Here is a 26,797-nt window from a genome sequence, read left to right on the forward strand (position 1 = left end):
ACGGATACAGCGGGTCAGGTTAGATACGAAATGATGGTTTGGGGCCTTGGGCAGAGGTGAGAGGTGATGTGTACAAGTGGGTGCAGCACTTCCAGCGGTTAAAGGGAAAGGTGCTAGGTGTGGTGGGGTGTGTAGTGTGGACAAGGGTGTCACAGGGAGTGCAGTCCCTATGAAAAGTGGATGGGGTGGGTCTGATTGCAGGTGGCAAAACTGTTGGAGAATGATGTGTTGGACTCAGAGATTGGTGGTGTGGATCAGAACTCTATCCATTGTTGTTATTGTTCCTGAGGGTGGGGCTGGGACTGGGGCTGGGGAAAGAGAAGGGACTTGAGGGTAGAAGTGCAGGAAATGCAGGAGATGCTGTTAAGGGCATTATGAATCTTGGGAGATGGAAGCTTAATGGTCCTTGAAGTAGGACGACATTTGGGATATCTGGGAGTGAAATGTTCATCCCACTGGCAGATGCGGTAGAGACGGAGGAACTGGGAGTATGGGATCACATTTTTGTTCAGAGCCGGTACAGACAACTTGCTGAATGCCCTTCATCTGTATCATATTCTGTGATTGGAAATCCCTCATCATTCACACAGCAGGGCTAACTACATTGTTAGCAACCTCACAGAATCACCTTTTCGTTGGTTATCAAGTTTGTCACCATAGTTGACTCGACCACGATTTTCCACCAAAAGACTCAAATTTCGCTTTCCCTGCAAGAAACAAAAATTTCAGTGCAAGGTAGCAAAAAAATGCCATCACCAAGTAGCTGTCAGAGTGAATTGAGGAGGTGTATACGCTTTAAGCAATATTGCAGATTCACATTGCTGTGGATTTTAGTAATTGAACAATTTAAAGGCAGACAATGCAAAAAGATTGCACAACGATTAGTACAGAAATCCTACATTTTAACAAAAGAATAACAGAATATTTAACACAATAAGCCATGTGGAACATTCTATGCTACTTCACAGTGCTGGAGTCTTACACACAGCAGGTCAGAACTGGGCACTGTGCCATCAATTTTAACTGTAAATTATAATGAAGTGATTCTTCACCATTACTGAATAACGCACTGCTGGGCACTACCTGTGTTTTACACTTTAACTGAAATCTCTCAGAAATGTTTTCAATGGTACCACTAGAGTCAGTTAGCATAATTATTTTCAATTCCTTCGCACAGAGGTTCTTTAGCCAAGTTGTACACTTACTGTCTTCCTTGACATGACCAAACCACCCGAAACTATATTTCTAGTGCAATTCCAAAATGACCTCCTCTGAATCAGAAGATTGTGGGTTCAAGCACTTCCCCTACAGCGAGGAGGCAGTTGTCTTTAGATGGCGATTTAAAGCCTGTTTGGGTGAATGCATAAGATTCCGTAGCTATTCAAAACAAAAAGAAGAGCAGGAATTTCTCCTGATACCCTGCCTAACACATAGCCCTCAGTGAACAGCTTGAGAATTAGGTTCATTGGTCAGGCATCTCATTTGCCAGTTGCATCCTAAAACAGTTGCTGCCTGCCTGAAGAACAAAGCAAATTGTTACTGGCGACAAATTTTGGATATCTGGGGGGAGATTAATGGTATGATATAATTTGAAGTACTTTCTTGCTTGCTTTCCTTCAGTATAGTCACTAGTTTTGTGAAGCTAACGGTAACAAAAGCCAAAATATCTGCTGCAACTTTTATGAGGTGCAATATTGGGAAATAATTACTTGTTCAAAAATTGTTGGCACAGTGTCCAGTTCTCACCTGCTATATGTAAGACTCCAGCACAGTGATGTATTGTATAATGTTCCACTGGGTTTGTTGTGTTCAATTTTGGAGATTTAATATCTAATGGCACTTACCACAGCAGTCGAGATTGCCAATTCTATGTTATTATAATCTAGGAAACCAACTGACTGGCCATCGACAAAGACCTGAATCATCAGAAAAAAAAATTCCAGTCATGCAAACAGAATGTATAGGAGCTGTTTGAGATTAACAGGCTGTGCAGGAGTCAGTACACAGCAGTGAGGGGATCAACCTTAAGCAAGAGCATTTTATATTTGTATATCACGCACGGTTAGGGTTTCTCACTCCACCTTCTTTAAGTTGCCTCATGTGATATATCTTCAGCTCCCTTCAAACAAACATGGTCAACATAAAGCTGAGCACAAGATTAAAGGATTACTTGGGATACATGGCAAGGAAATTAGCCTTCTCTATTCCCTTGACTTTGGGCAGGAAAGCAAATAAGTCTGTTGATGCAGATGAAATGTTTTTCACTGTTCCTGTCCCAAAAGCAGACCTGAAAGGAATGACCTGAAATTTTGTCCCCTTTCAACTCCCTAAAGCTGTCCAATTTCTAACTTCCTGGGCCCAGAGAAAACCATCCTATAACTCTGGTTCCTATTTCTTCCTCTTTCTGCCCACCACATGGCAAAGATACAGATTTAGAAGTCCGTCCAAACTGGCCAAAAAGGAAAGTTACCCTCCGAGGCTTTTTCTAAAGATGGAGGAAGTTCACAATTGGGCAATCAACTTAAAGAGAGATGATCGTCATTTCAGTTCTGGCTGTATCAGCATCCACAGTACCACAGAGGTTTACAGCACAGATGGAAGTCATCCATCTCATTGTTGCTATGCCAGCTCCTTACTAAAGCAATTGTAACTAATCTTGCCTTCCTGCTTTCTCTCCAAAAGGAGAAAAAAAAGCCAAAACAGACTGCCACTGTCCAGACACAAATAAATCACAGCCACTTAGGTGAATGCATCTTCGAGAGTGTGCTGTGAGACCGCTCTACGTACGAGTCTCCATCTGCAGGTATAACTACAGAAACATTCAACGCCTGTTTGCAAGGAACATGCAAAAAAAAAACCTTAACCACAAATTCTTCACTAACAGCCTTCATCAACTGGTGGGCTAATTTTAGGCGAAGAGAAAGTGTCACTCAGTTTAAAAGCCACAGTCCCTTTAAACAGGCATTTTCCATAACTGCAATTCTAAAAGTGCCAATGTATATCAAACTGGGATGTTAACAACCGTCATTGTTTCAGAACATCTACAATAACAGTATGAGATATTTTGGTACTCTCAATTAATAAATTACTAACTTTTTAAAAAATGTATTTGCTTATGAGATGTGGAAGTCACCCCAGCATTTACTGCCCATCCCTAATTGCCCAGAGGGCAGTTAACAGTCAACCACATTGCTGTGGGTCTGGAGTCACATATTAGGCCAGAACAGATATGTTTCCTTTCCTAAGGAAAAAAGGACAAGAACTAACCAGATGGGTTTCTCTTCCTCTGACGATCAACAATAATATTATGGTCATTATTAGTCTCTTAATTCCAGATATTTTTGAATTCAAACTTTACCATCTGCCACCGTAGGATTCAAAACCTGGTCCCCAGGACATCACCTGGGTCTCTGGATTAATAGTCACACAATAATACCACTAAGCCAATGCCTCCCATTCAAAAGGAAAGGTACAAGAGAACCAGCATAATGTATCCAATTCAAAATAATTTTTCAGTATCATTCCTATAACATACCAATAAAAAGTCACCACCTCATGCTAAAAGCAAGTCGGATTTATCATTTAAGATAATAAAATGTGAGGCTGGATGAACACAGCAGGCCAAGCAGCATCTCAGGATTTATCATTTGTTTGGTCTAGACTGCCAATCCCCATGGTAAGCACAAATTAGAATTAAAGAAATAATGGCATGGAAATCCCAATCAAAGTCAGCAACTCTGTTCCCAATCTTGATCAGATTAAATATTTTACAATGATCTTTAGAGGACTTCCATGCTAGAGATTCCTGCACAGGGGCCTCCTGTTGTAAACCTGTTCAGGAATCTGCCAATCCAGTTGCATAGCAGACAATTATAGAATCTGCACCTACTTCTCCATAACTGAGTGCTACACTCTGTAGTTTACACTTTCAAAACTGTTATAGTGTAACATATTCCCCAGCATTTGTGCCAGAGCGACACTCTGCAAACTTATAGTCCTTCCTCCATATCCACGTGGGTCCCGTTCTTGAAAACCCCGACAAACAATGAAATTCACATGTCCGCAGCTCATTGAAAAATAGGTTGAAAATCTTGGATAGGCGGGTTTTGCCCATGGATGTTGATTTTTCTTCATACTTATATTTTGACACAGCTGGGTAAATTCACAACTTATGATTTTATGGATACCACAGATATACTGCACGTTCCAGCCTCCAGTTATGGGCACTTAATTGTGGGTAGTCTATTTCCTGACATTGACATTGAACGATTAACCGGAAGTAGAAAAGTTTCTAAATTTAAGATCTGGCATCAATTTTCATTTTTAATACAAACAATACCACGTGTGGAATCTTAAGGAAATGGCGGAAGTGGGTACAATTAGAACATTTGGATAAGTACATGAATGGGAAAGGTTTGGAGAGATATGGGCCAGAAGTAGGCAGGTGGGACAAGTTTAGTTTGGGATTATAAAAAATGTGAGGCTGGATGAACACAACAGGCCCAGCAGCATCTCAGGAGCACAAAAGCTGACGTTTCGGGCCTAGACCCTTCATCAGAGTTTGGGATTATGTTCGGCATGGACTGGTTGGACAGAGGGGTCTGTTTGCAGACTGTTACTTTACAACAGATTCAGCTAATGGCAAGCCTGTTTAAAATTATCTACTCAGCTATCAGAGATTTATCATGCCTGCATTCTGATTCTCACCAGTCCTAGGTGTGTCCCTCAGAAGAAACCAGAGAGAATTCCACTCAGAATGGGAGAAGAATTACAGACACCCCTTTCTAAGGGTACATGCTGCCACATTTCAGGAGTGTAAAAGGTCATAAAAAGGTACATTTACAACGACCAAGGAAAGGCAAGTGTGTAAGTGAGGTGGGCAGCATGACAGGTGGATGCTTGGTATTGGCTTGGGCTAGAGAGCTGTGTTTTGGCTGTGACAGGGTTGAGGACAAGGGTGGTCAGCAATGAATCAGAGGTTCAGTTTAATAGTTCCATACAAGTTACAGATAATCCTCTAACCTTTCCTGCGTAACTATTAAACTTGAGAGTCAAAACCTTTCAAGTGTAACAGAATTTGACACAGTAGAGTTACCCATTGTCCAAATTCAAACTTCCAGGCAAATCCCATGGAGTCAGCTGCACTGGGATTCCGAGAATTCAAATGTACAACTCTAGTCTATGCTGCTGGTACGTATCTGGCCACTGAAATATCTGGGTTAAGAGTATGGCCAGAGCTCCTCTAGTACTGTGATACCTTGATAAACACACAACCTGCATCATAGTCAAGATTATTCCTCTTCCACCTGACGTTCCAGTGACAGATACTAAGCACTGAAATTTACACCTTCCTTGGAACATATATCACATCTTAAAACAATTACGAGCATGCACCAAGACTGAAAATAAAGACTGCTTGCTTACCTGTGCTCTGTCCCGTACATTCTGACCAGAATGAAGTAATCCTCCACTATTTATTACTGTGTTATATAATGTATACCCATAGGCTTGTCCACTGCCATTGTTGATGGGAAGGTTCTCCATATTTATAGGCCTTTCACTCTGAATTGGCTACAAAGTGATAGTGAAAAAAAAAAACTGTTACTTCTGTAACATTGAACACTTGAGCATTATTCACCTTCTACCACTCAACCCCAAGAGCAACTGACAGTCTTGCAGAAACACCTAGATTCTTGACCACTACCTATAGATGGACAAGGACAGCAGAAGCAAAAGGAACACACCAGATGTAATCTCTCCTCCAAACCATACACCATCCTGACTTGGAACTTTAGTGCAGTTTCTTTACTGTCATTGAGTCCAAAATTCTAGAACTCTTCCTAACAGCACTGTAGGGATAACTACAGCAAATGTTTGATGGCTCATCATTACGTTCTCTGAAGTGAATGAGGCTGAGCAATAAATACTGGCCAACCAGCAACACTCTCATCCCATGAATGAATTAACATAATATACATTAAGAGCATAAGACCATAAGACATAGAAGTAGAAGAAAGGCCATTCGGCCCATCGAGTCCACACCGCCTTTTAATCATGGCTGATGGGCATTTCAACTCCACTTCCCTGCACTCTCCCTGTAGCCCTTAAATTCTTGATCTCTCAAGGAATTATCAATCTCTGTCTTGAAGACATTTAACACACCAGCCTCCACTGCGCTCCGTGGCAATGAATTTATAAACGTATCCACTTTGCATATCCATTTACCAGTTGAAAGCCTCCAATGTTAATAAGAGTTAAGCAACCCCGATTTTTGACCTGAAGCCCTTGAATCATTGAAAACCTACAGGCCACGTGGCCCATTGAGTTCACACCAATGTTCCAAAGAACATCCCACATCAGACATACCTCATCCCTATAACACTGCATTTCCCATGGGTAATCTACCTAGGTTCATATCCCTGGACACGATGAGCAATTTAGTACGGCCAATCCAGTTGTGAACATCTTTGGACCGTTGGACGAAACCAGAGCACCCAGCAGAAACCCAAAATGAGCACAGGGAGAATGTGCAAACTCCACACAGACAGTCGCCCAAGGGCGGACTCAAATCCAGGTCCCTGGCTAAACACTGAGCTACTGTGCCCTGTTTTAACATTTTAAGAGACTGCTCGATACATGGTAACATGGACTGCATGTTTGAATTCCACCAGATTTAATAATCATCTCACCATCATCTTCACAAGGACATTAAAAACAGGCAACAAATGCTGACTTTGCCAGCGTTGATTCAATGCCATAAAATAGTAAAAAGCATGAGAACTTTAAGAAAGAATGGCTCATTGTACATGATTGATTACTGCTGCGCTCTGAAGCAGTTCAATAAATTAACACTAATACTCAACAACTCTTAACACATTGCTCAAATCAGAAAGTAAGTTTTCCCAGTCAGATGAATCACAAATGGAACAAGCAGGTCAGGTATAAGTTGCTGACTTTGTAGGGAACGTTACAATCAATAAAACTGGTAAAGCTTATTACATCCTGATGAATTCAAACCTCAAGTGTGAAACTCTCAAGAAAGATATATAAACAAACATTCACTAGCTCAGTGCAATTTAATTTGTTCAACAACATATTTATTCAATTGATTCAATCAATTCAAATAACCACTGCACCTTTTAAATTTCCAGGAAATAATCAATATGGGCAGTTACTTATTGGCTAGGGGTGGAAGAAATGTTACTCTACAGGATAGAAAATAAAAACTGATCCTACTTTGGAGAACTAAATTACTTCTAAAATCTAAAAATGTTTACATTTCAATTCTTAAAAACAATGCATTTATGACTATTATAATAATAGAATGCCCAGACATCAAGGTCCGAGCCTTTGCAAAATTGCTCAATATGGTTTTATTTTCAACAAGTAATACCCCTTTTAAGTGTGGAATGGGCAGATGGCAGTATTATGAAGCTTTTCTCTCAGTTACTTTCCAGACACCATTTCTGAGCTGACAGACAGGCAGCAAATACTAACACACAAGTACCTCGCAAGCAGCTCCTGGATGGATGGTAGGCATGTACAGAGATTACTTGTTTTCAAATGGTTTGGTAGCCTCATTAGGATAAAATTTACCCTCTGCCTGGCTCATTTTGAAGAAATTAATGTTAGTGGGAATTAATTTTGACAGAACTTCTGATTAATTACCAAAGATGTTAATTTTAAAACGGTGAACAAATACAACATACAGGAATGGAGTGTAAGTGACTCAGTGTTCATCATTGAGCTCCTAGAATGAAAGTTCTAACCCATTATTATGTGGAGAAAAAAAAGTTTCTAATGCATTCCGCTGGGCAGCATCCATCACAAGAGGAGTCTGTAAACAATGATCAAATTCTTACATTCAAACCTCTTGTCAGCAAAATCTAAAACTGTACCAGCATTGGCGATGAGTAATGTACAATTTGTTTTGGAAGTTACACAAGTCACAGACACTAAAATTATACCTTTTCTAATTGATTTAGTGCTTTCCACAAAGGAACGTATTCCTTTACATGAATGGTGGTGTATCTTGCTTTATACATTTGAGCAGGTTGTTCAGGCAACTCCTGACCTGTGACAAAGCGGAAAACAAATTAACCCAAGTCATAACACAACTTCTGAATTGATAAGAATTAAAAACATTTTGGACTGATTGAAGAATGGGATTAAGAAAAATAGCTTGTATGAAATGACAGAATGAGTACAACACAGGAGATCACTTGGTCTGTCGAGTCCATAGTCACTCTGTGCAAGGGCAAAGGAGTTTGGCTTTCAAGTTTCCTAACTGTAGTTTGAATGATTGTTTTAGCTTGCAATCATGCTGATGTTATACGACCAGACATTAAATCATCCTTCTGCAATTTAGAATTCAAATACTGCACATTCTGTAGTTTGGGATCAACTTTTCCACTATCAGCTATAACTAGATCAATTGCAGGAATAAGCAGAGCAGCAGGAAAGCTTGACATTTCGGGTCAGGACCCTTCTTCAGAAAAAGGGTCCCAACTTGAAACGTCAAGCTTTCCTGCTCCTCTGATGCTGCTTGAGCGGTGTTCATCCAGCTTCACACCTTGTTATCTCAGATTCTCCAGCATCAGCAGTTCCTACTATCTCTAACAATTGCAGGATAAAGCTCTTTCTGCACATTGCCTTAAAATCGAAGCAATCCCTCTCATTGCAACCTTTCTTACACCAACCACCTAGGAGTGTTGTCCGACCTATATGCATGTCTCTATTGACAAATTATAAGGATTTGGTGCATTGCATACGGCAGCACATATTTTAGTCCCACCAACTCGATCAGGATTCACTTTTCCAGTCAGTGATGAAGCCCATTTTAATGGGCCACATGTCCAATTTAAGGTTTTCAGACACAGGGATAGAAATGGACATCTTGGCAAAAATCGCCATACTTTCCGAAAGCATGTTGCTGACATGTTTACATCTTCCACCTAATCATTCAAATAGTGTCTTACTCATGCACTACAAAACAAAGAGAGGAGTTGAAACAGGTACAGAACTGCGAGCAGTAATGGAGCTAAGAACAATTACACCAGTTTCAATGTACACGCATAAACTGTTGGCCATCAAATCTGGGAACTTTATTTTTACAATAAATAGAATACAAAATTCACAAAAGCAAAGTGCATTTACCCAACCACTTGCTGTAAAGTTCACGAATTTGAATATATTTTTCTGTGTAGTCTCCTGATTCAGATAAGGGTGCATCATAATCTGGAATACAGGAAAAAAATTCAGCTGAAAAGATATTACCAAAAGTTTGAAAATAGATTCTAAGTTTTAAGGAGAAACTACATATGACTGATTGTCAATCAATTATTTCCAAGTTGTTAATGAAGTCAAATTGTTTAGCATGGAACTCAACTAATGAATTGTGCAAAGGGATTAAGTCATTGAATTCCACTGACAGAACTAACAACTCACAATCAAAATCTAGAAGTAAGCAATGCTTTAGGGATAGAGCAGACTACAAATGAAAATCACTCACTCAGGCCTAAAAAGAGGAAGCGTAAATTTCTGTCTGATTCTTGTGCATTTGATTTAGGCCATTCCACATTTTGTAGGTGGGGGCTTCAGACTCCTAGATCTTGAGATAGGAAATTCCCTCCCTAAACTTGTGTCCCACTCTTTAAGACGCTTTTTAAAAAACCTACCACAACGATTAAACTTTTTGTTACTTGTCCTAACTCTGTGCTCAGTCATTCCTAGGAAGCATCTTGGATTGCTTGGTTGCATTAAAAGGTTTTTTTCTCCTGAATGCAAAGTATGGCTGGCAGAAGACGCTTTAATTATTTGAGTTCTGAAAGAAGGCTGACAGGGACCAGCATCTTTCCACTTCTTAAATAATTAATGACGATGATGATGACAATGCTGGTACCTGACTGGAAGTCCAAAAGGCACTGATCAGAGTTTAAATGAAGGAGCCAGCAGCCAGAAAAAGAAGAATTAAAGATCCATAACCAAATATGGAAGAGCCTGCTGCATGGGGAGAACTTGCAAACTCCACACAGGGAGTTGTCAGAGGGTGGAACTGAACCTGCATCCCTGACGCTGTGATCAGCAGCAGTGCTAAGCACTGAGCTGCCAGGCTGCCTTTAGGAACATAAATCATTCTTTTTAAACCTTACTTTCTTGTTGGATTCAATTGTTCATTGACCATGACCTGTTTCACTCAGAATAGAATTTTAGTCTTTTCTCATTTCTTTAATATCTTTTTGCAGATTGACAGTGTTGGTATCGCTTCCACTCCACAGGATCTCTCACTTTTTTTTCTAGCTTTTTGTCATTAATTTGTTACTAGTTATCAAACATCAATTGCCTGTTGAAAAATTAACTAGTATATTTGTGTACTAATCTTTTGCCTCTTGTTTGTCACTGTCTTCTATTTTGCTTAAATTGATAGAAGGGGCTGAAGAAATTTTCTTCATCGAATAGATCTTTATTTTTTGAAGATGTGAACCAACTTACTTTCAGCATTAGCTATGTTTAATTTAAGGTTCGTTTCAGTACAACATCAATGGGCTGATTTGCCTGTTACTGGGCTGTACTGTTCTAAGCTCCTTTAGAGGTCTGGAAAAGTCACATGACATTTGGCCACCAAACCATCACACAGATTAAAGATGATGAAATGGATCTTAGTCAATTTCCTGTTAGTGAAGGTGTTCTTTTAAAAAGAAACACTTGGTGAAATTTTGTGACAGCGCACTGCACCCATGAATGCGGTGTCAAATTCTTCGGTGACTATACAATTTAATACAATCATTCGTAATTTTATGCTATTTTGATACAAGGAAATTTATACAAACTTATTCAGCAGCATGATACCAGAAATAATGAAATTATCATCTGTTGTCCAGCTTTACTTCTATTTGTCTATTCATTGTGCATCTTTGCATTTTCATAATGCAGAGCCTGTCTGCTAAATGAGCTGTCAAACACATCTTCCAACATGATCTAGAGCCCTACATGTCACAATAAGGTTTGACTGTGTTAGTGGTGCAAATAAGTAGTTTAAATTGTCTGATTTTCCCTTTAAAACTAATTGAAAAGTAGTCCTGTTTGAACAATGCTCGTGACAAGGAGGAACTGATGAAGGGACAGGAAAAAACCTTAAGGACTAGCTAATTGACCTGATCTGCCTGAAAATTTGTGTTAAGATCTGAACTTCCTAAAAGGAAAAAATGAAAGGAAATCTGGTGATAAGTGTACTCACCATAGCTGGTTACATCAGCAATATAGGTGCCAAAGTCCTGAGCACCATTCATAAAGCCAAAATTAGTTCCTCCATGAAACATGTAGAGATTTATGGAAACACCCTTGTTTAAAAGTGCTGCAATAGTATTCAGCATTCCTGTGGAAGAAATCAACAGTTTAACATCTTCCACCTTTCTAAGATGGAATATAGTACATCCACTGGAATTTGCTCCTGAAGTACATCAGAGCTTGGCTATGCATAAGGCATCAAGTATCAGAAAGTTAACAGAAAAACAATAGGATCTAGTGAGGTACAAGACTTGCAGACAGATTATTGCCTGACACAAGATTTAACTACCTCTTTGCTGTAATTACATTTGCCTTTCCCCATTTTATCATGGATGCTAATCTTAAATGTCCTCATTTAGTTCTCCCAAGCTACAAATAAATGGAAGATAAATGCAAAAACATTGTCCAAGATTCATTGATTTTCTACTGATCCCTAAATCATTCATTCCGAAAAGTTTAAAACCATGCAATGATAGTCCTTCATCAGTTTCCATTTCTCCCATAATCTAGAGGTTTCAAACACAGGAATCTAGGTGTCGCATGACCATTATTTGCAACAAAATTACTACAATAACTGGATACTTTCAAAAAGCAAACGTAAGCACCTTTCTTTTACCCTACAGTAAGTATTTGTTTTCCTTGAACTACTTCTAAACAATGGTTTATATGCAGGTGATAAAGAAATCAAGAGAAGAAAACTAAGGGCAGAATCTTTCCCTTTCTGGCATGGCAAAAATTATGGCGAGCACAACTTGACAAGCAAGATGGGAATGAAAAGATATTATAATCTTGACGTAAAGTAAAATGTGCCCAATACTCCCATTATGAAGTCTCAAAGTTTATTGTGAAAAGGAAAGTTCACAGTGAGGTGTAATACATTGGTATGGATAAAAGATTAAGGAGCTTACAAGAAGCAGAGATGTGGTTTAAATGTGTCTTTTCCAGGTGGGAAGATGTAATAAATCTTGCGCCAATTTACAATTTATTTATAATTTATGTATGTTTTAGCAGAAAGGACAAAAGATATAGTTGCCAAATTTGTTGATAACACAACGATACCTAGGAAAATAAGTTATGGAGAGGATACAAGTAGGTTACAAAATTATCTGAACAATTTCAGTGAGCACGCAAAGTTGTGGTAAAAGGAGTATAATTTGAAATATGTTCAATTTTCGCAGAAATAAATCTCATCTAAACAGTGAGAGATCGCAAAGCTATCTGGGTGTCCTTGTGCATGAGCTGCACAAGGTTAGTAAGCGAGTACTGCAAGTCATGAGGAACACTAGTAGAACAGTATTTCTCATAAGGGACACTGAATACAAAAGCAGGGAGACTATGTTTCCATTACTCAGGGCACTGGCGAGTCTGCATCAGGAATACTGATGTACAGTGTTGGCTGCCTTATTTAAGGAAGGATGCAAAGACATTGGAAGCAATTGAGAAAGTTCACAATGGCAATATCTGGAATGGGCAGGCTGTCTAATGGAGGAAACATGGAATGCACTGGGTTTGTGACTGCTAGACTTCAGGAGTGTAAGAGATTTGATTGAAGCACAAAATTGAGGGGTATTGATGTGGAGAGGATGTTTCCTCTGACAGTAGAATCTAGAACTGCAAGTCACTGAGAAAGCTAACACACTACCAGCAGATACTGAGATAATGGGAACTGCAGATGCTGGAGAATCCAAGATGATGTAGTGTGGGGCTGGATGAACACGGCAGACCAAGCAGCATCTTAGAAGCACAAAAGCGATGTTTCGGGCTTAGACACTTCAAAAAAAAAGGGGGATGGGGAGAGGGTTCTGAAATAAGTAGGGAGAGAGGGGGAGGCTGACCGAAGATGGATAGAGGAGGAGAAGATAAGTGGAGAGGAGATATCCCCTCCCTACCTCCCCACCCATACTCTCCTCTCCACCTATCTTCTCCTGTATCCATCTTCAGTCCGCCTCCCCTTCTCTCCCTATTTATTTCAGAATCCTCTCCCCATCCCCCTTTTCTGATGAAGGGTCTAAGCCCGAAAAGTCAGCTTTTGTGCTCCTAAGATGCTGCTTGGCCTGTTGTGCTCATCCAGCCCCACATTCTGTTAACCAGCAGATACTGACACCTACCAACAGATGGTGACAGGCCCAACACCACAAAGAAACGGATTAAAACAACCTTGAAGAAATTACACAATTCAGGAGATCTCAGCAAGACAGACTACCAAAAAAGGAAGCCAGAGGGGCCAAACACACCCCGCTTCTACTGACTCCGTAAGGTACACAAGCCAGGGATCCCTTCACGCCCACTGTCTCACTACTAGGCACACCAACATATAGATTAGCCAGCAGATTACAACTGAAACTGAAATACTTAATTAAAACACTAACCATTCCTGCCAAGAATTCCTCAACATCAAGGACACTAGAATGAGGAGAGGGCAAGCTAATGATGTCCTTTGATGTAACAGCACTATTTACATCCATAAACATTGACCTTGCCAAAGAGGCAATTGCCACACTGCTGGATGGATCAGGAAGGCAGGCACCCCACGGCACCAACAAGGACAGCACCCTGAAACTACAACCTATTTCACCTTCAACGACTGTATATTCAAACAAATCAACGGAATACCAATGGGATCCCAATATCAGGACTGGTTGCAGAAGTAACAATGCAAAGGTTAGAACAGACAGCACTCCCCACTATACAACCCAAACTCTGGGTCCACTATGTAGAAGACACCTTGTGATCATCAAATGCACAAGACTAGAAGAAATCCACTGACTCAAACAGCATCGTCACCAGAATAAAATTCACAGAAGTAAAACAACATTATGGTAGAACATAAGATCACTGGGCAAGTCCAGAATTGTGCATACAGAAAGACAACACATATGGACCAGAAACTGAATGACACCAGCAAATCGCCCCAACACCCTTAAATGGAGCTGTATCAGGACATTATTCAAATGGGCCACAGCACACTACAGCAACCCGGAACTGCGCAAAGCAGAACAGGAACACTTAATTTTTAAAAGGAATAGATACCCAGAAAGCAAAATCTGCCGTTAACTCCATGACAGAGCACAACAAAAAGACTCAACACAGCCACAAACACAAGTCACCCTACCATACAGAGACAGGCACAAGACTACTCAGACCTCTAGGTATCAAGATTAGCCCACAAACCAACAACCACCCTGCAACAGCCACTGACGAACATAAAATTAAATAAAAACTATTTACACAACCAATAAAACTAACGTAATATATAAAATACCATGCAAGGATTGTAAGAAAGATTACATAGGCCAAACTGGAAGGAAACAGTCAATAAGGATACACGAGCACCAAGTAGCCACCAAAAGACAACCAATTCTCACCGGTCTCAATACACACGAACAAAGAAGGTCACAAATTTAACCGGTACAACACATCTATAATAGCATGAGCCAAACAGAGACATGCCAGGGAATTCCTGGAAGCCGGGGATTCCGATCGGAACTCCATCAAACACACTGAATTGAACCCAGCATACAACGTGCTGAAAGAGAACTGGAAGTGATGCCAACCAGCTCAGCAAACCAAGGCATTCAAATAGCAAGCGGGAATTAACACCAACCCTTCACTGGAGGCGCACTAACAATGTTTTGTCACCCTGATAGACAACATCTGCAAACACATACTGGCTTGGTGAGCAAGTCAATGAGCTGATCAGGGTGGAGTGGAATGTAGTTTTGAGGTTAGAGAGTCAGATTAGCCATAATCTCTTAAATGGTGGAACGGTCTATAGGGACTGAATAGTTTATTCCTATTTTGTATATTTGATGCAATCCTTAAATAGCAAGTTCAGAACCTTGTTCTTCAATGGTGAACAGTTTAATTTCACACAAATACATTTTTACACTCACTTGTAATCTTAATATTGCACTTCCAATTCTCCTCTCCTCCAGCAAGAAAATTAACGACCAGACAGCGAGTAAAACAGGATAGGTATGTGGTACCTAGTTTCCACACAACTGTTCTGAACAAGACTCATATCGGGTTCAAAACATAATCTGGCACAGCTGGTGCAAGATCTGCTGAATCTCTCTAGTTCCGTGTTTGCTTCAGATTTCCACACATCTGCAGTATTTTGCCTAGACAGGATGATGTTGCACCAACATGAAGACAAGCACCTTATGGGACTCAGCTTGCTATTTAGCACTTAATGAGTTTAGGGCTCAATTAGGAGGCATTCAGCCTGTGAGTGACAGTGGCTTATAGGTTGCTAGCCTACATGGATGCAGACGAAATGTCAGAGGACAAGAACAATCTTGAGGTTGAAGATGTTGCAGAAAATCAGAACATTAACTGGAAAGAGTATCCAAGAGAGCAGGACAGAGCAATGTATCATGAGGTTCAAGAACCTAAAAACAACCTCTTGGCCATAGACTTCCAGGATAAATGACTTGTGTTGGTGCTGTGCATAACTTGGCGATTCTCTTGCTTACTTTATTTTTATTTTTCATTCACAGGATGAGGGTGTCCACTGGCTCAGCTCATCTGTAATTGCCCAGAAGGCAGTTAAGAGTAAACCACATTGCTGTGTGTCTGGAGTCACATATAGGCTAGACCAGGTAAGGATGGCAGTTTCCTCCCTCAAAGGACATGTGTGAACCAGCTGGCTTGTTCTGACAATCAACGTTAGATTCATGGTCGTCATTCCAGATTTTTATTGAATTCAAGTTCCACTGTCAGTCTTGGTGAGACTGAAACCTGGGTCCTCAGAACATTACCTGGGTCTTCGGATTAACAGTCCAGTGAAAATATCACTATCCCAAGTCCAGCCATCAACCCCTGCATGCTGCAAAGAACATGTCGACACTGTTTTACTTGTAGTCCTTCACCTTGCTTTGCTGAATAAATTTCATGTTCATATACATATGATAACTTCAGATAATCCCACCTACAAATTATATACACATTACTTTCCTAACAATCATAGTGGGCAGAAAAAAAAGAGAGACTGTGCACTTTGAACACACGCACAAATACAGAGGAGCTTACAAAGGAGTGTATGAGGAATAACATCCTTGTGATGTATACAGCAGAATATCATGATGGCCACCAAATTGACATGAGTCCTTAGGAATCCCTTTTTGATCCTTCTAACATGCGGAACCCTTCAAAATGTCTGACAATAAAAACGGGTTGTTCAGTCGTCCTGAAATGCTTGAGCACTTTCTAAGACAGTGTTAACCTACAAGAGGTAGCAGTTTATGCAGCATTTCTTGACAGACCATTGAACTCTGAAACACACTGGACATGTGAGCTGCCATTGTACATCTCCCAAACTTGAGTGTAAGTGCATTTCTTTGCGAAGTAGACACGTGCAAAAGCTGAACATAAATACACAATGATGTATGCAGAATGGGCACTGCATTTAGGCTCAGTGCGGTCCATATTAAAGAGCAAAGTCTTGGCTGTAATCTTCGATATCATGCTTCAAGGATCTATCACATTGGAGGGTCCTGTCACAAAGAGTCAGCAACACATGAGACAAGAGCAATACTTGGCAATTGAGAGCTTTTACTTCCTGGAGATGTAAGAAGCAGCTACTTATCTGTGACATGGTGTGACCGCACCAGGTTGATGAGGTGGTGCCAGTCAGAAATCACATGACACCAGGTTATAGTCCAACAGGTTTATTTGAAAACACAGGCTTTCAGAGCCTCAGTTCTTCTTCAGGTGTTAGGAAGGTGATATCAGACAGAATTTATAAGTAAAAGATCAAATGTTCACACTGCTGATGTTGATGTACTAAGCAAGCCTAAGACGCTGTTAAATCTATAATCTGTTTGAAGGTTTTATTTGGTTAATATGTATGTGTAAATCCATGAATCCTACTGGACGTATCCCGAATCTGTCTTCTGAGCAGGTCATTATGGTTTTTTTGCTATAGCACATTGAAGTGTCCAAAAGAGAACCCTTAATCATCCAGTACTTCCTGAAAATGTAGAAACTACGCAATGTCCTTCACAGCCTTCAATACTATCGATGATGAGCATCTTGCCAAGATCTTCCCCTCACTCCACTTCTCACCTTCAACAACTGCCAAACCTTAGACTATTATTCACAGCAAACTACCCAGCTTTCAGGACATCAACCATAACACTATAAACCAACCTCCGCAGGACACACAAGATCTTCGACAGGATACTACTATCACATGTGGGAACACCACCTACCACATGCATGGCAGATATTCATGTGACTCAGCCAATGTTATCTATCTCATACACTGCAGATAAGGATATCCCGAGGCATGGTATTTTGAGGAAATCACGCAGATGCTACAACGAATGGACACTGCGCCACAACTGCCAGACAGGCATGTTCCCTCCTGGTGGGGGATCACTTCAGCAGTGAAGGAAATTTGGCCTTGGATCTTCGGGTAAACTTCAGCCAAGGTAGACTTCAGGATATACAACAAGACAGAGTTGCTGAGCAGAGGCCGATAGCCAAGTTCAGTACCCATGAGGACAGACTCAAGTGGGGTCCTGGGTTCACACTGCACTTCAGATGACCCTACACTCATCTATGGAGTGAGTTTGTATTTGCAGATACATTTTATTTTGTTCAGAAATCACAATTTATGGACACTGTGGCATTTTATAAATTCCCACTGTAGAAATAAAACCTGGTTGACTCCAGATGAAAACACAACCAAATTCTAAACAAGGTATCACACCTAACATGCAGTTTCTGACCTAAAATATCACCTACTGTTTACACTGATACGACCTTTATTTCTCTCAGGACCATGACTTGAAATTAATTCAGGGATTTACATATACATATTAGTTAAAACCTTCTAACTGATTAAGGATTTAACAGCATCTTAGGTTTGTTTAGTACATCCTCATCAGTGCTGTGACCCTTTGATCTTTTATAAATTCTGTATCTGATAGTACCTCTCTCACTAACACCTGAAGGAGGACTGAGGCTCTGAAAGCTTGTACTTTCAAATAAGCCCGTTGGACTATAATCTGGTATGATTTCTGACCTCACTAAATCTGACAGCAAACATTATACTGCCACAAACATTGTAAGAGTGCAAGCGAATACATACTCATTTTTTTTTAAAAAGGTGGTAGCTCATCTGCAAGGACATTTCACCTAATGTGCCCTCCTTACATTTTCTTCTTCCTCCCCCACTTTAGTTTAGATGCAGGCCTGATTTCCACAGCTGTAGTGGAGGAAGCTTGTTTTCCTGTTTGCCTTGCTGACTTTGAAGAATCGCACAATTGAGGGCTGAGGCCTGCCAAGAGCATCCTGCCCACAAACAGGCTGACCCTCAACTTGAAATGCTGCAGGCTTTGGGATCACAGGAAAGGGAGCACGGGAGCAAGGGCCAGGGTTACACTGGAGTGTCCTAAGAAACAGCTTCTGATGTGTATCTGTCTGTTTGGTGCTCCTCCTCCCTTCAGCTGCTGGCTGACACCAAACTGAGATGGGATACCTCGAACAAAGTGGAGGTTCCCGCAAACCCCTCTCACATGCCATTGACAATGAGCACACATGACTACTGCAATGGTGCGCAGATCTAAGAACATATCCTGCAGCCACTGAGCATTCTTTGGGATCTGGCTCTGCAGGATGACCAAGTCACTAATGGTTGAGAACAACTATTCGGCTCCTGCCTGGGGATGAATTGCTGTATCTCCAGAACCCTTCTGGCTGCCAACAACCTTGGTTTTCCTTCCATGAATGGCAGGGACAACATTTCATTAGTGTGCTCACCAGATCATGACCCCAAATCTAATGTACAGCTGAAAGTCTCTGTCCTGGTGCAGGAAACAGATGTAAGCAATCTCAGTGCAGCTTGTTAGGCTTATTGCAAATGTATTGCGTGAAACTTCACACATTCACGCAAAAGCAATGTGTGTGACTCTTTGCATGCATCTTGATTGACGATCAATTGAAGCTGTTTTCTTTTACCTAGTTTAGCTTACAGCTCTGAAATTAACTAAAACATCTGTACCATTACCTGGCTGAGGCTAACACAAACCAAGAATCCCACCTTCCAGATTTGTTTCCACCTCAGATGTGCTGGAGTTGAGAGCCTCCAGCTTTGACCTTGAGGAAATCAATTGAAGAAGATGGATTAAAAACTTGAGCAGATTAAGAATGAGTTAGTACTCAATAGAAGAGCAGCACGGAGAATGAGGCCAATAGGGTTGGTTGCCCATTGGTGCATCTCCAACACAAGTGGTCCTGTTCATCACCAGCCAGCTCCACTATCTTCTTCCTAATTAGACTAAGGAGCCTCATCTCTGTCACTATCCTGCCTGCCCTGGAACTGCGTGAAATCATGGTGGTCCAGTTCTTCCTGAGAGGAAACAAAAGGAGGGATGAAGTGTGACAGAAGTGGTTGCAAATCCCACTTTACAGACTGCACTTCATGGTAGAACTAAGCGAGTGCTGCAATGTCATATTGCCACTTTTCAGATGAAACATTAAATCCAAGCTCTGTCTGCTATCTTGGGTGGAGGTAAAAGATTTCACTACTTTGAAGAACAGCAAAGGAATTCACCACATATCCTGGTCAATATTTATCCCTTAACCAATATCACCAGATTGTCTGGTCATTATGGGACTGATTTTTGAAAGCTTGCTGCATACAAATGGACAGCAGATTCTCTACATTACAACAATTAATTCATTTGAAATGCATTAGTGATAGATTGTGAAGCTGTTTAGGATGTCCTGTGGCATGAAAGGGCTGTCAATTAATGCAATTTCCATCTGTTTCTTTAATGTCTATGTCATTGGAAAATTTATAAAGTGTTTCATATGATTTAATTACTATGGAAGCAGAGTGACTGATCTCAGCTGGGGCGGCTGCATTTGTTTTGTTTTGGTGTGCTAATTCATCAGTCCTATAAAAGGATGAAAATCACATTGTAATTGTGTTCTGAGAGTTGAAGGCAGACTGTAATATAAAAATTAAATCACCAGAGGGAGCCAAGAGCCATTTTTACACATTTTTAGTTTCCGAGACTAGTTGGCAAGCTGCCTGCAAATGTTAGTACCAGTACAAAGATTTGGATGGGCTTCATTACCACAAAACATTGAAAAAATGCTTGCTAAACTAACAGAAAACTGTTCTTAGCAACTCCAGCCATCATTATACTTACCACAGTTAACTGAAGCAGCAGAACACATCATTAACTAAAACCAAGCCAATGAAAAAACGGACAAACTGAACTGTTTGCATTTTCTTCTTCAAAGTGAACATACCTTCACGATAGATGTGATGATGACTTCCCCAGTGATCAAACCAACCACTCCAATACTCCATTACCATCTTAGGTTTGCCAGGCTACAAAAGGAGGGAGTAATACACAAATATTTACAGCTCAGAAGGAGATCACTAAGTTGGAACACACAAAGACACAGTTTGAGGGGGATAGAAAACAAGGTGAGCATCAACATGAGAGTTAGTAGTAATTCTTTATAGATTGCAGGCTCTGCTCCCCCATTTATTAGCTTTCAATCTGCTCTCCTTTCCTCCTCAGTATGAAGGAGTTAATTCTCCGGTGAGAATTTGTTGTTCCTTGTCCCACTGGTTATTTCTGGGCTGACAGCTTGATCTTTGAACACTGATTGCTGATGGCTTTCCAGCCAAATGAAAACGCGTTGAGTGAAACGTCACACGTTTACACATATGCAATGTGTGGTTCTCTGTATGTATCCTTGGTTGGCAAATCAATAGAAGCTTATTTTTACCCAGTTTAGCTCAGGCCTTTGAAATTTACTTAAGCATCTATACCATTTCCTGGCTGAGACTAACATAACCTCAGAATCCAGCTTTCTAGATTCCATAATTTAATGAATCTGGTCCCACTACATCAAGTTAAAATAATAAGTTTTGCAATGTAAAACCATTAACTTAATATAACAGTGTTATATTATAACAGTAATAGTGTTACAGCTAAACAGCTTTCTTGAGAACAGGAACTCTTGGTGATTCTGCTTTTCACTTTTAGAGCTCCTCTCGACCAAGCTTTTTGTTCCTTTCCTTATCTCATTATAATCACCTTTTAACCTTCACAATCAGTATTTCAGAAATATGGAAGCAGGGAAGTTATGACACAGAAAGAAACCATTTAATAGACTTTTGTTTTTGTTTAATGTCTCCTGCCTCAAAAGATCACATCAAAAGGTTACTGTACAAGATAAAAGCAAGCTGTAGGAGGTAACATGGATAAAGGAGTGGTCAGCTAAAAGGAAGCAGAGAGTAAGGATAAATGGTTCTTTTACAGGTTGACTAGTTATAGCAAGTACAGTGACACAGCAATCAACTACTCATAATTTACATCAATGATTCAGGTAAACAAACAAATGCATGAAAGCTAACTTTGCTTCTGCTTCCAAGAGGGACAGGAAAGTACGCTAGCCTGAGGAAGTAGAAAGTGTGCAAAGGGATCCAGAGAGGTTAAGTGATTGGGCAAAACTTTACCAGATGAAGGGTAATGAAGACCTTAACTAATGAAGAAAGGATGAACAACTCGGGCTTTCACCCATGCAAGTTTAGAGGAATGAGAGGTGACCTCACTGAAACTTAAAAGATCTTGAGGTGTCTTGTTTGAGTATATATAAAAATCTTACTTCTAGATTTTTCATAAGGGTCAATCCAGAATCCAGCTTCTGAAAATTGATAGTTGGTAAAGCTGTAAAATGTATCAAAATGGGTTAGAACAAACAGGCAATTCACTTTAAGTCCGAAATTTATAGCTTCAGTAGGAACACTTAAGTGTATAATGGGTGGTTGTCTAGGTGAGGCAAGTTAGTACTACAGCACAGCTTCCCAACGTAGGACCTCAAATAGGGCTGTGAGCTGAAACTTCGGGATCACGAGGTAGGAGGGAGCCATGGTCACTAAAGCTCTAAACTAGTTATAAGAGCTATGTTCCCTGTCTAACAGACCCCAGCATTCTCAGTCTCCCACAGTCTGAGTTTTTATTTAGGGGCTGTGACAGCTTTCAAGCCTCAGAATGGGTTTGGAGTAAGGAGAAGTTTAGAAAACAGCGACATACAAGTCTGGAGGATAAGGCTACAAGATTCCAACAATGAAAAAGATTATTTTGCTCAATGAATCTTGTTATATTATTTGAACAATTTTAGAACTTTGTTGTTACCCACATGTACGCATATACATCCAGAACTGACTGATTGATTGTCGTCACCTGTACCAAGATACAGTAAAAAGTGCTGTTGTGTGTGCAATACCGCACCAGATACTATACACAGTGCTTCAAGGTAACAGAACAGAATGGAGTATATTGTTACAGCTGCAGAGAAGATGCGGAGAGAGAGCGCTACATTCAACTGCATCCTACTACATTCTGAACCTCACAACTCATCTCCCGTACACACAATCATTTTTCAACACCTAGTTAATCAGTTGTCTCAATACTTCCATGTTGGTGGATCCTTAGTCACCAATCAGGTTGACTGGTCAAAGAAGAGTGCCGAGAAATGAATTACCAAATGACTGTCACCTGTTTTTGGGAATTTTAAAAAGGTCAGTGTGTGTGCATGAGCTCTCTGTCTGTGAACAGCAAGACCCTGTGTATTAATATATGTATCTTCCCATACACACAAAAGGTGGATAAAGATTTGACGAATAGGGAATCTGACAAAAAGTCTTAGGGTGCCTGGACAAATATTTCAATTGGTCATCTGAATACAGATGTTTACTATGTCATGTTACACAACACCATGTATGTACTTTTTCAGTACTGGTAGATTGTACCTAAAAGATAATTTGCTAGGTTGTGCTTAGAAAATATAATTGTAGCAACTTTACACTTAACTTTGCATGTATAATGTTCATTTGACTTTTTATTTCTTGTGCAATTAGGATGAATATTTTCATGAAATCAAATCATTTCCCTAATATCCCAAGATAGTACTTACCTCCTGTAATTGATCCTTTACTTAGTCCATCTTTGTTGTCGCAAGTCATGAATAATTCTGAGATCCCCCTGTTCACTAGGGCCTTTCAGGATTAAAAAATAAATTACTTTGGGTGTCCTCATTCAAACCTCTTGCAATACTTCCAAACATGTGACGTGCACAAAACTTGCAATGTGAAGAAGTCAGTATTTCATCTTTGAAAGTTTTCAAATAATCATTTGGTATAACAGAAATTGTGTATAGTTCAAAAAACATTTGTTGAAGCTTTATGTCTTGCACTCATCAGGACAATATGCATGCAACACCAATGTAAAAGGGAAAATAATATTCATGGCATATGAGAGGACTGCACTAATTGATGAGAAAGTGGACTCTGATTGGTAAAGATGTTGCCAAGGACAAAGCTCCAGTTAATAATGACTGACATTTAACTGCAAGGTTTATTTAAATTTCAGGTTGAAACTGCCCTGAGAAATGGGATCAGAGTGGCTGTCACCTGCTTTGTAGAGTTCAAATACTGTATTGCGGCTTGTGCAGACCCTGCTCTGTAAAGAACAGTGTCTCTGAATTAATGTGCACAGGTTCTAATGCATACAATAGTGAGTCTGAATAGTAGTCTAAACTGGTTGTCAACATAATTCATTGTACACGCCTGATAATTTAGCAAATTCCCAATTGCATAATCACATCTGTTGTTGGACATTGCCTTGATTAGCAAAGTTGCCCAATTGAAAAATTTAAAATTTGCTCGGCAGTCAGTCTTCCTACTGGTGCATTCGCCATGGCAATGCCTCTACTACCACTGTCCATTTGCCAAATAATTAGCACATTGCTTGAATCCAATATAAATCTTGTATTCCCTTTACCTTGCTAATTCTTGTACAATGCTTTTGGAAAGTAGAGTTACTTTAAAACAGAATTTTCCTGTACTGGAACACATAGCATGAGGTTTCATCTAACAGCAGTCAGTCAGAGTAGTAACTAGCTTTCCAAATTTCTAGCACAAGAAAACAAAAGGAAAGGTCACAAGAAACACTGAGGTCATGATGCCATATTGAACTAGTGTCAATGATTTACATGGTGCCATATGTACCTTATTACCAATGTATAGAGACACACATAAACACAAAGAAATTGACAGAGACAGAGACAGAAACAGAGACAACAACTGGAAAAGAAAGAGGGAGTGATGGAAAGAGGGCAGGAGCAACACCAGCCACAGGGGAAAGCAAATATTATTATTACTAAAGGCAGGGTAACATCAGGGCTGAATACTCCACCACTCAAAACTGCAGGTATTCACTGCCTCTGTTCCTCCAGTGTACATAACAGCTACAGCATAAGCAAAGCATTCTCATTTGTGACAGCTCATATTTCCTTTCCTGGTCCAAAAATGCAGTTACTAAATTGTTGCTTCTTAAACTCAAATAATCTGCAAATTGCTTAAAATGGCCATCTGCCTAAATTAGGAAAATGTGGTTATGAATATCCTAAATCTAATATTGCATTCACAAGTGCAAGACAGAAAAAAAAAATCAACAAAATGCATCTTTCAATGATTTTACAGACAATCAAGGAATTTGTTGGAGTCTCAGGATGATTAGACATCGCTTTTAATCCATGAAATGATACAGCACGTTTAATGTTGAGTTATTCTTATAATTTGCAACAATATGAAGTGGATGTACAACTTGTGAATGAAGTCATCTAAAGCAAATTTAGGGGGGCTGCAGGGACCACTTCATAGATTTCTTCTGTATGACTGGCACAAGAATGTTTAAAGTGACATGTTCAAACATTTAGTGGAAGTCAGGAAGTGACCTCACATCATTGATTGTATTAACAGTTCACTGACCTTTGGAATAAGCTGAGTGAAGTCCAGGCACATAGTTATAACCTTTGTCAGGAAGCTATATTTAGTCAGCAGCAATGGGAAAAATTCACCCACCCAAAAAGTTTGGAGAATAAGCAGAGTGCTTCAGCTGTCCTGCAGTGAGGAGAGACTGTACAAGAGTGGTTCTTCTGGACAACTTAAAAATCCACTAATTTTAACCATAAAAATGCTGAACAGATCTAATGGTATGTAACAGTAGAGAATATATGCCAATCACACCTTCAAAATGTTAGCTTTTACAACAGTACAACAGCAGGATTGATCTATCAGATATGCACAACAAGTTCAAGCTAACAGAAGTAGCCTTCACTATTTGATCAAAACGTATTCTGAGTTCCTGGTATGAATATCACAAGTGTTGATCATCCTGCAGCATGTAAGTGCTTTTTATAGAGCAAAATTCAGTATGTCAAGTAGAATGTTGGATCCATAATAGCACAAGAGACAAGAAAAAAAATAAGCTCAGTTTGTCAAATCACCTCCCTCTTGTGCTCACCACTGACAACCTGGAGTGACACACAAATACAGTGGAGAAATGCTGCCTGGCTCACGCAGCTCATCCTTCTATCCTTCGACAGAAACATATGATTTGCTCTTTAGACATTCAACAATCTCTGAAGTATCAAAAGCTTTTGCCTCCATTGTCCAACTCGGTAGATTATTGTCAGTGTCATTCACTCTTCACCTGAAGTACTTCCAGCTCAATCCTGAAGACTGTCTTTAACGGTTAATTCAGAAGCATTAAATCCGAAGAAAAATGTATGAAAAGCCCTGAGCCTAGATTTCTTCCGCAAGAGGCAATAAGAGTTCAAAAAAGCAATTCACTGTTGAGACACTTTAAAACTTTTACCAGCATAGAGTTCACATTGGCCTATGACCCAAACCATTCTCCCAAATATCCTTCTTTCTCTCTCCCTCCTTACCACTGCCACTAGTCCACCCCTCCCCAACTCAACCTCACCCAACTGTTTTCCAGCTCTGTCCATCCAGGACCTGAAACAAGGCTTAAAATGGCATCAAGGTGCATTATTTTCAATCAAATAGCAAAATAACAAATAAAATTACCTCATATACAAATTTCATATATTTTGGGTCTTTGTCATAGCCACCGTATTCATTTTCTACTTGTACAGCAATGATTGGGCCTCCTTTTTTGTACTGCAGAACAAGAGAACAAAATGGAAAGCTACTTTAATGATTAGCACATGGATTGCATCACCACTATTTCTCCTTTCCATTTCCATTATTTCTTTTTCCATTCAATGAAAATGTTGATATTTTGCAAGGGTACAGTGCCATATCATATCAGACACCTTCTAATATTTCACCCAAGTCAACTATGAGCCTAGATTAGGAATATCAGAAATCTATAAAATTTACTACCTTTTTCTTGAACCACGAATAGTGGATAGCGCACAACTGGATGGCTGGATACACCGCCTTATAGATGCGGGACCGGAGTTACAAGTAAGCTGAACAACGGGAGGATGATAGGTTTCCTTTCCTAAGAAATGAACTGGATTCCCGTGATGAAGATCAACATTTCACAATCAAATAAATTATTACCAAGCAAAAAGAGGACATATGAGGAGAAGTAACTGAAAGCTAGGCAGAGTGGAGCTTTATGGAGGATCTTAGAGGAGACAACCATGGACAGGATGAGACAAC

General features: G+C 40.0%; 1 protein-coding gene across 2 annotated transcripts in view; it reads right to left on the minus strand.

The window, feature by feature from the left end:
* LOC125466980 (beta-galactosidase-1-like protein 2) overlaps positions 1-26,797 on the minus strand; it is a 71,204-nt gene that overhangs the window by 19,858 nt on the left and 24,549 nt on the right. For both annotated transcript variants that reach the window (XM_048562241.2, XM_048562242.2), the window contains exons 6-15: positions 26,195-26,287; positions 23,236-23,317; positions 21,925-21,986; positions 20,554-20,635; positions 11,237-11,374; positions 9,157-9,237; positions 7,968-8,074; positions 5,425-5,571; positions 1,845-1,916; positions 629-707 (exon numbers count right to left, since the gene is read on the minus strand). In XM_048562241.2, the coding sequence (XP_048418198.2) occupies positions 629-707; positions 1,845-1,916; positions 5,425-5,571; positions 7,968-8,074; positions 9,157-9,237; positions 11,237-11,374; positions 20,554-20,635; positions 21,925-21,986; positions 23,236-23,317; positions 26,195-26,287 (943 nt within the window). The remainder of the gene's footprint in view (positions 1-628; positions 708-1,844; positions 1,917-5,424; positions 5,572-7,967; positions 8,075-9,156; positions 9,238-11,236; positions 11,375-20,553; positions 20,636-21,924; positions 21,987-23,235; positions 23,318-26,194; positions 26,288-26,797) is intronic.

Source organism: Stegostoma tigrinum, chromosome 32 (assembly GCF_030684315.1).
Source record: "Stegostoma tigrinum isolate sSteTig4 chromosome 32, sSteTig4.hap1, whole genome shotgun sequence".
NCBI lineage: Eukaryota > Metazoa > Chordata > Chondrichthyes > Orectolobiformes > Stegostomatidae > Stegostoma > Stegostoma tigrinum.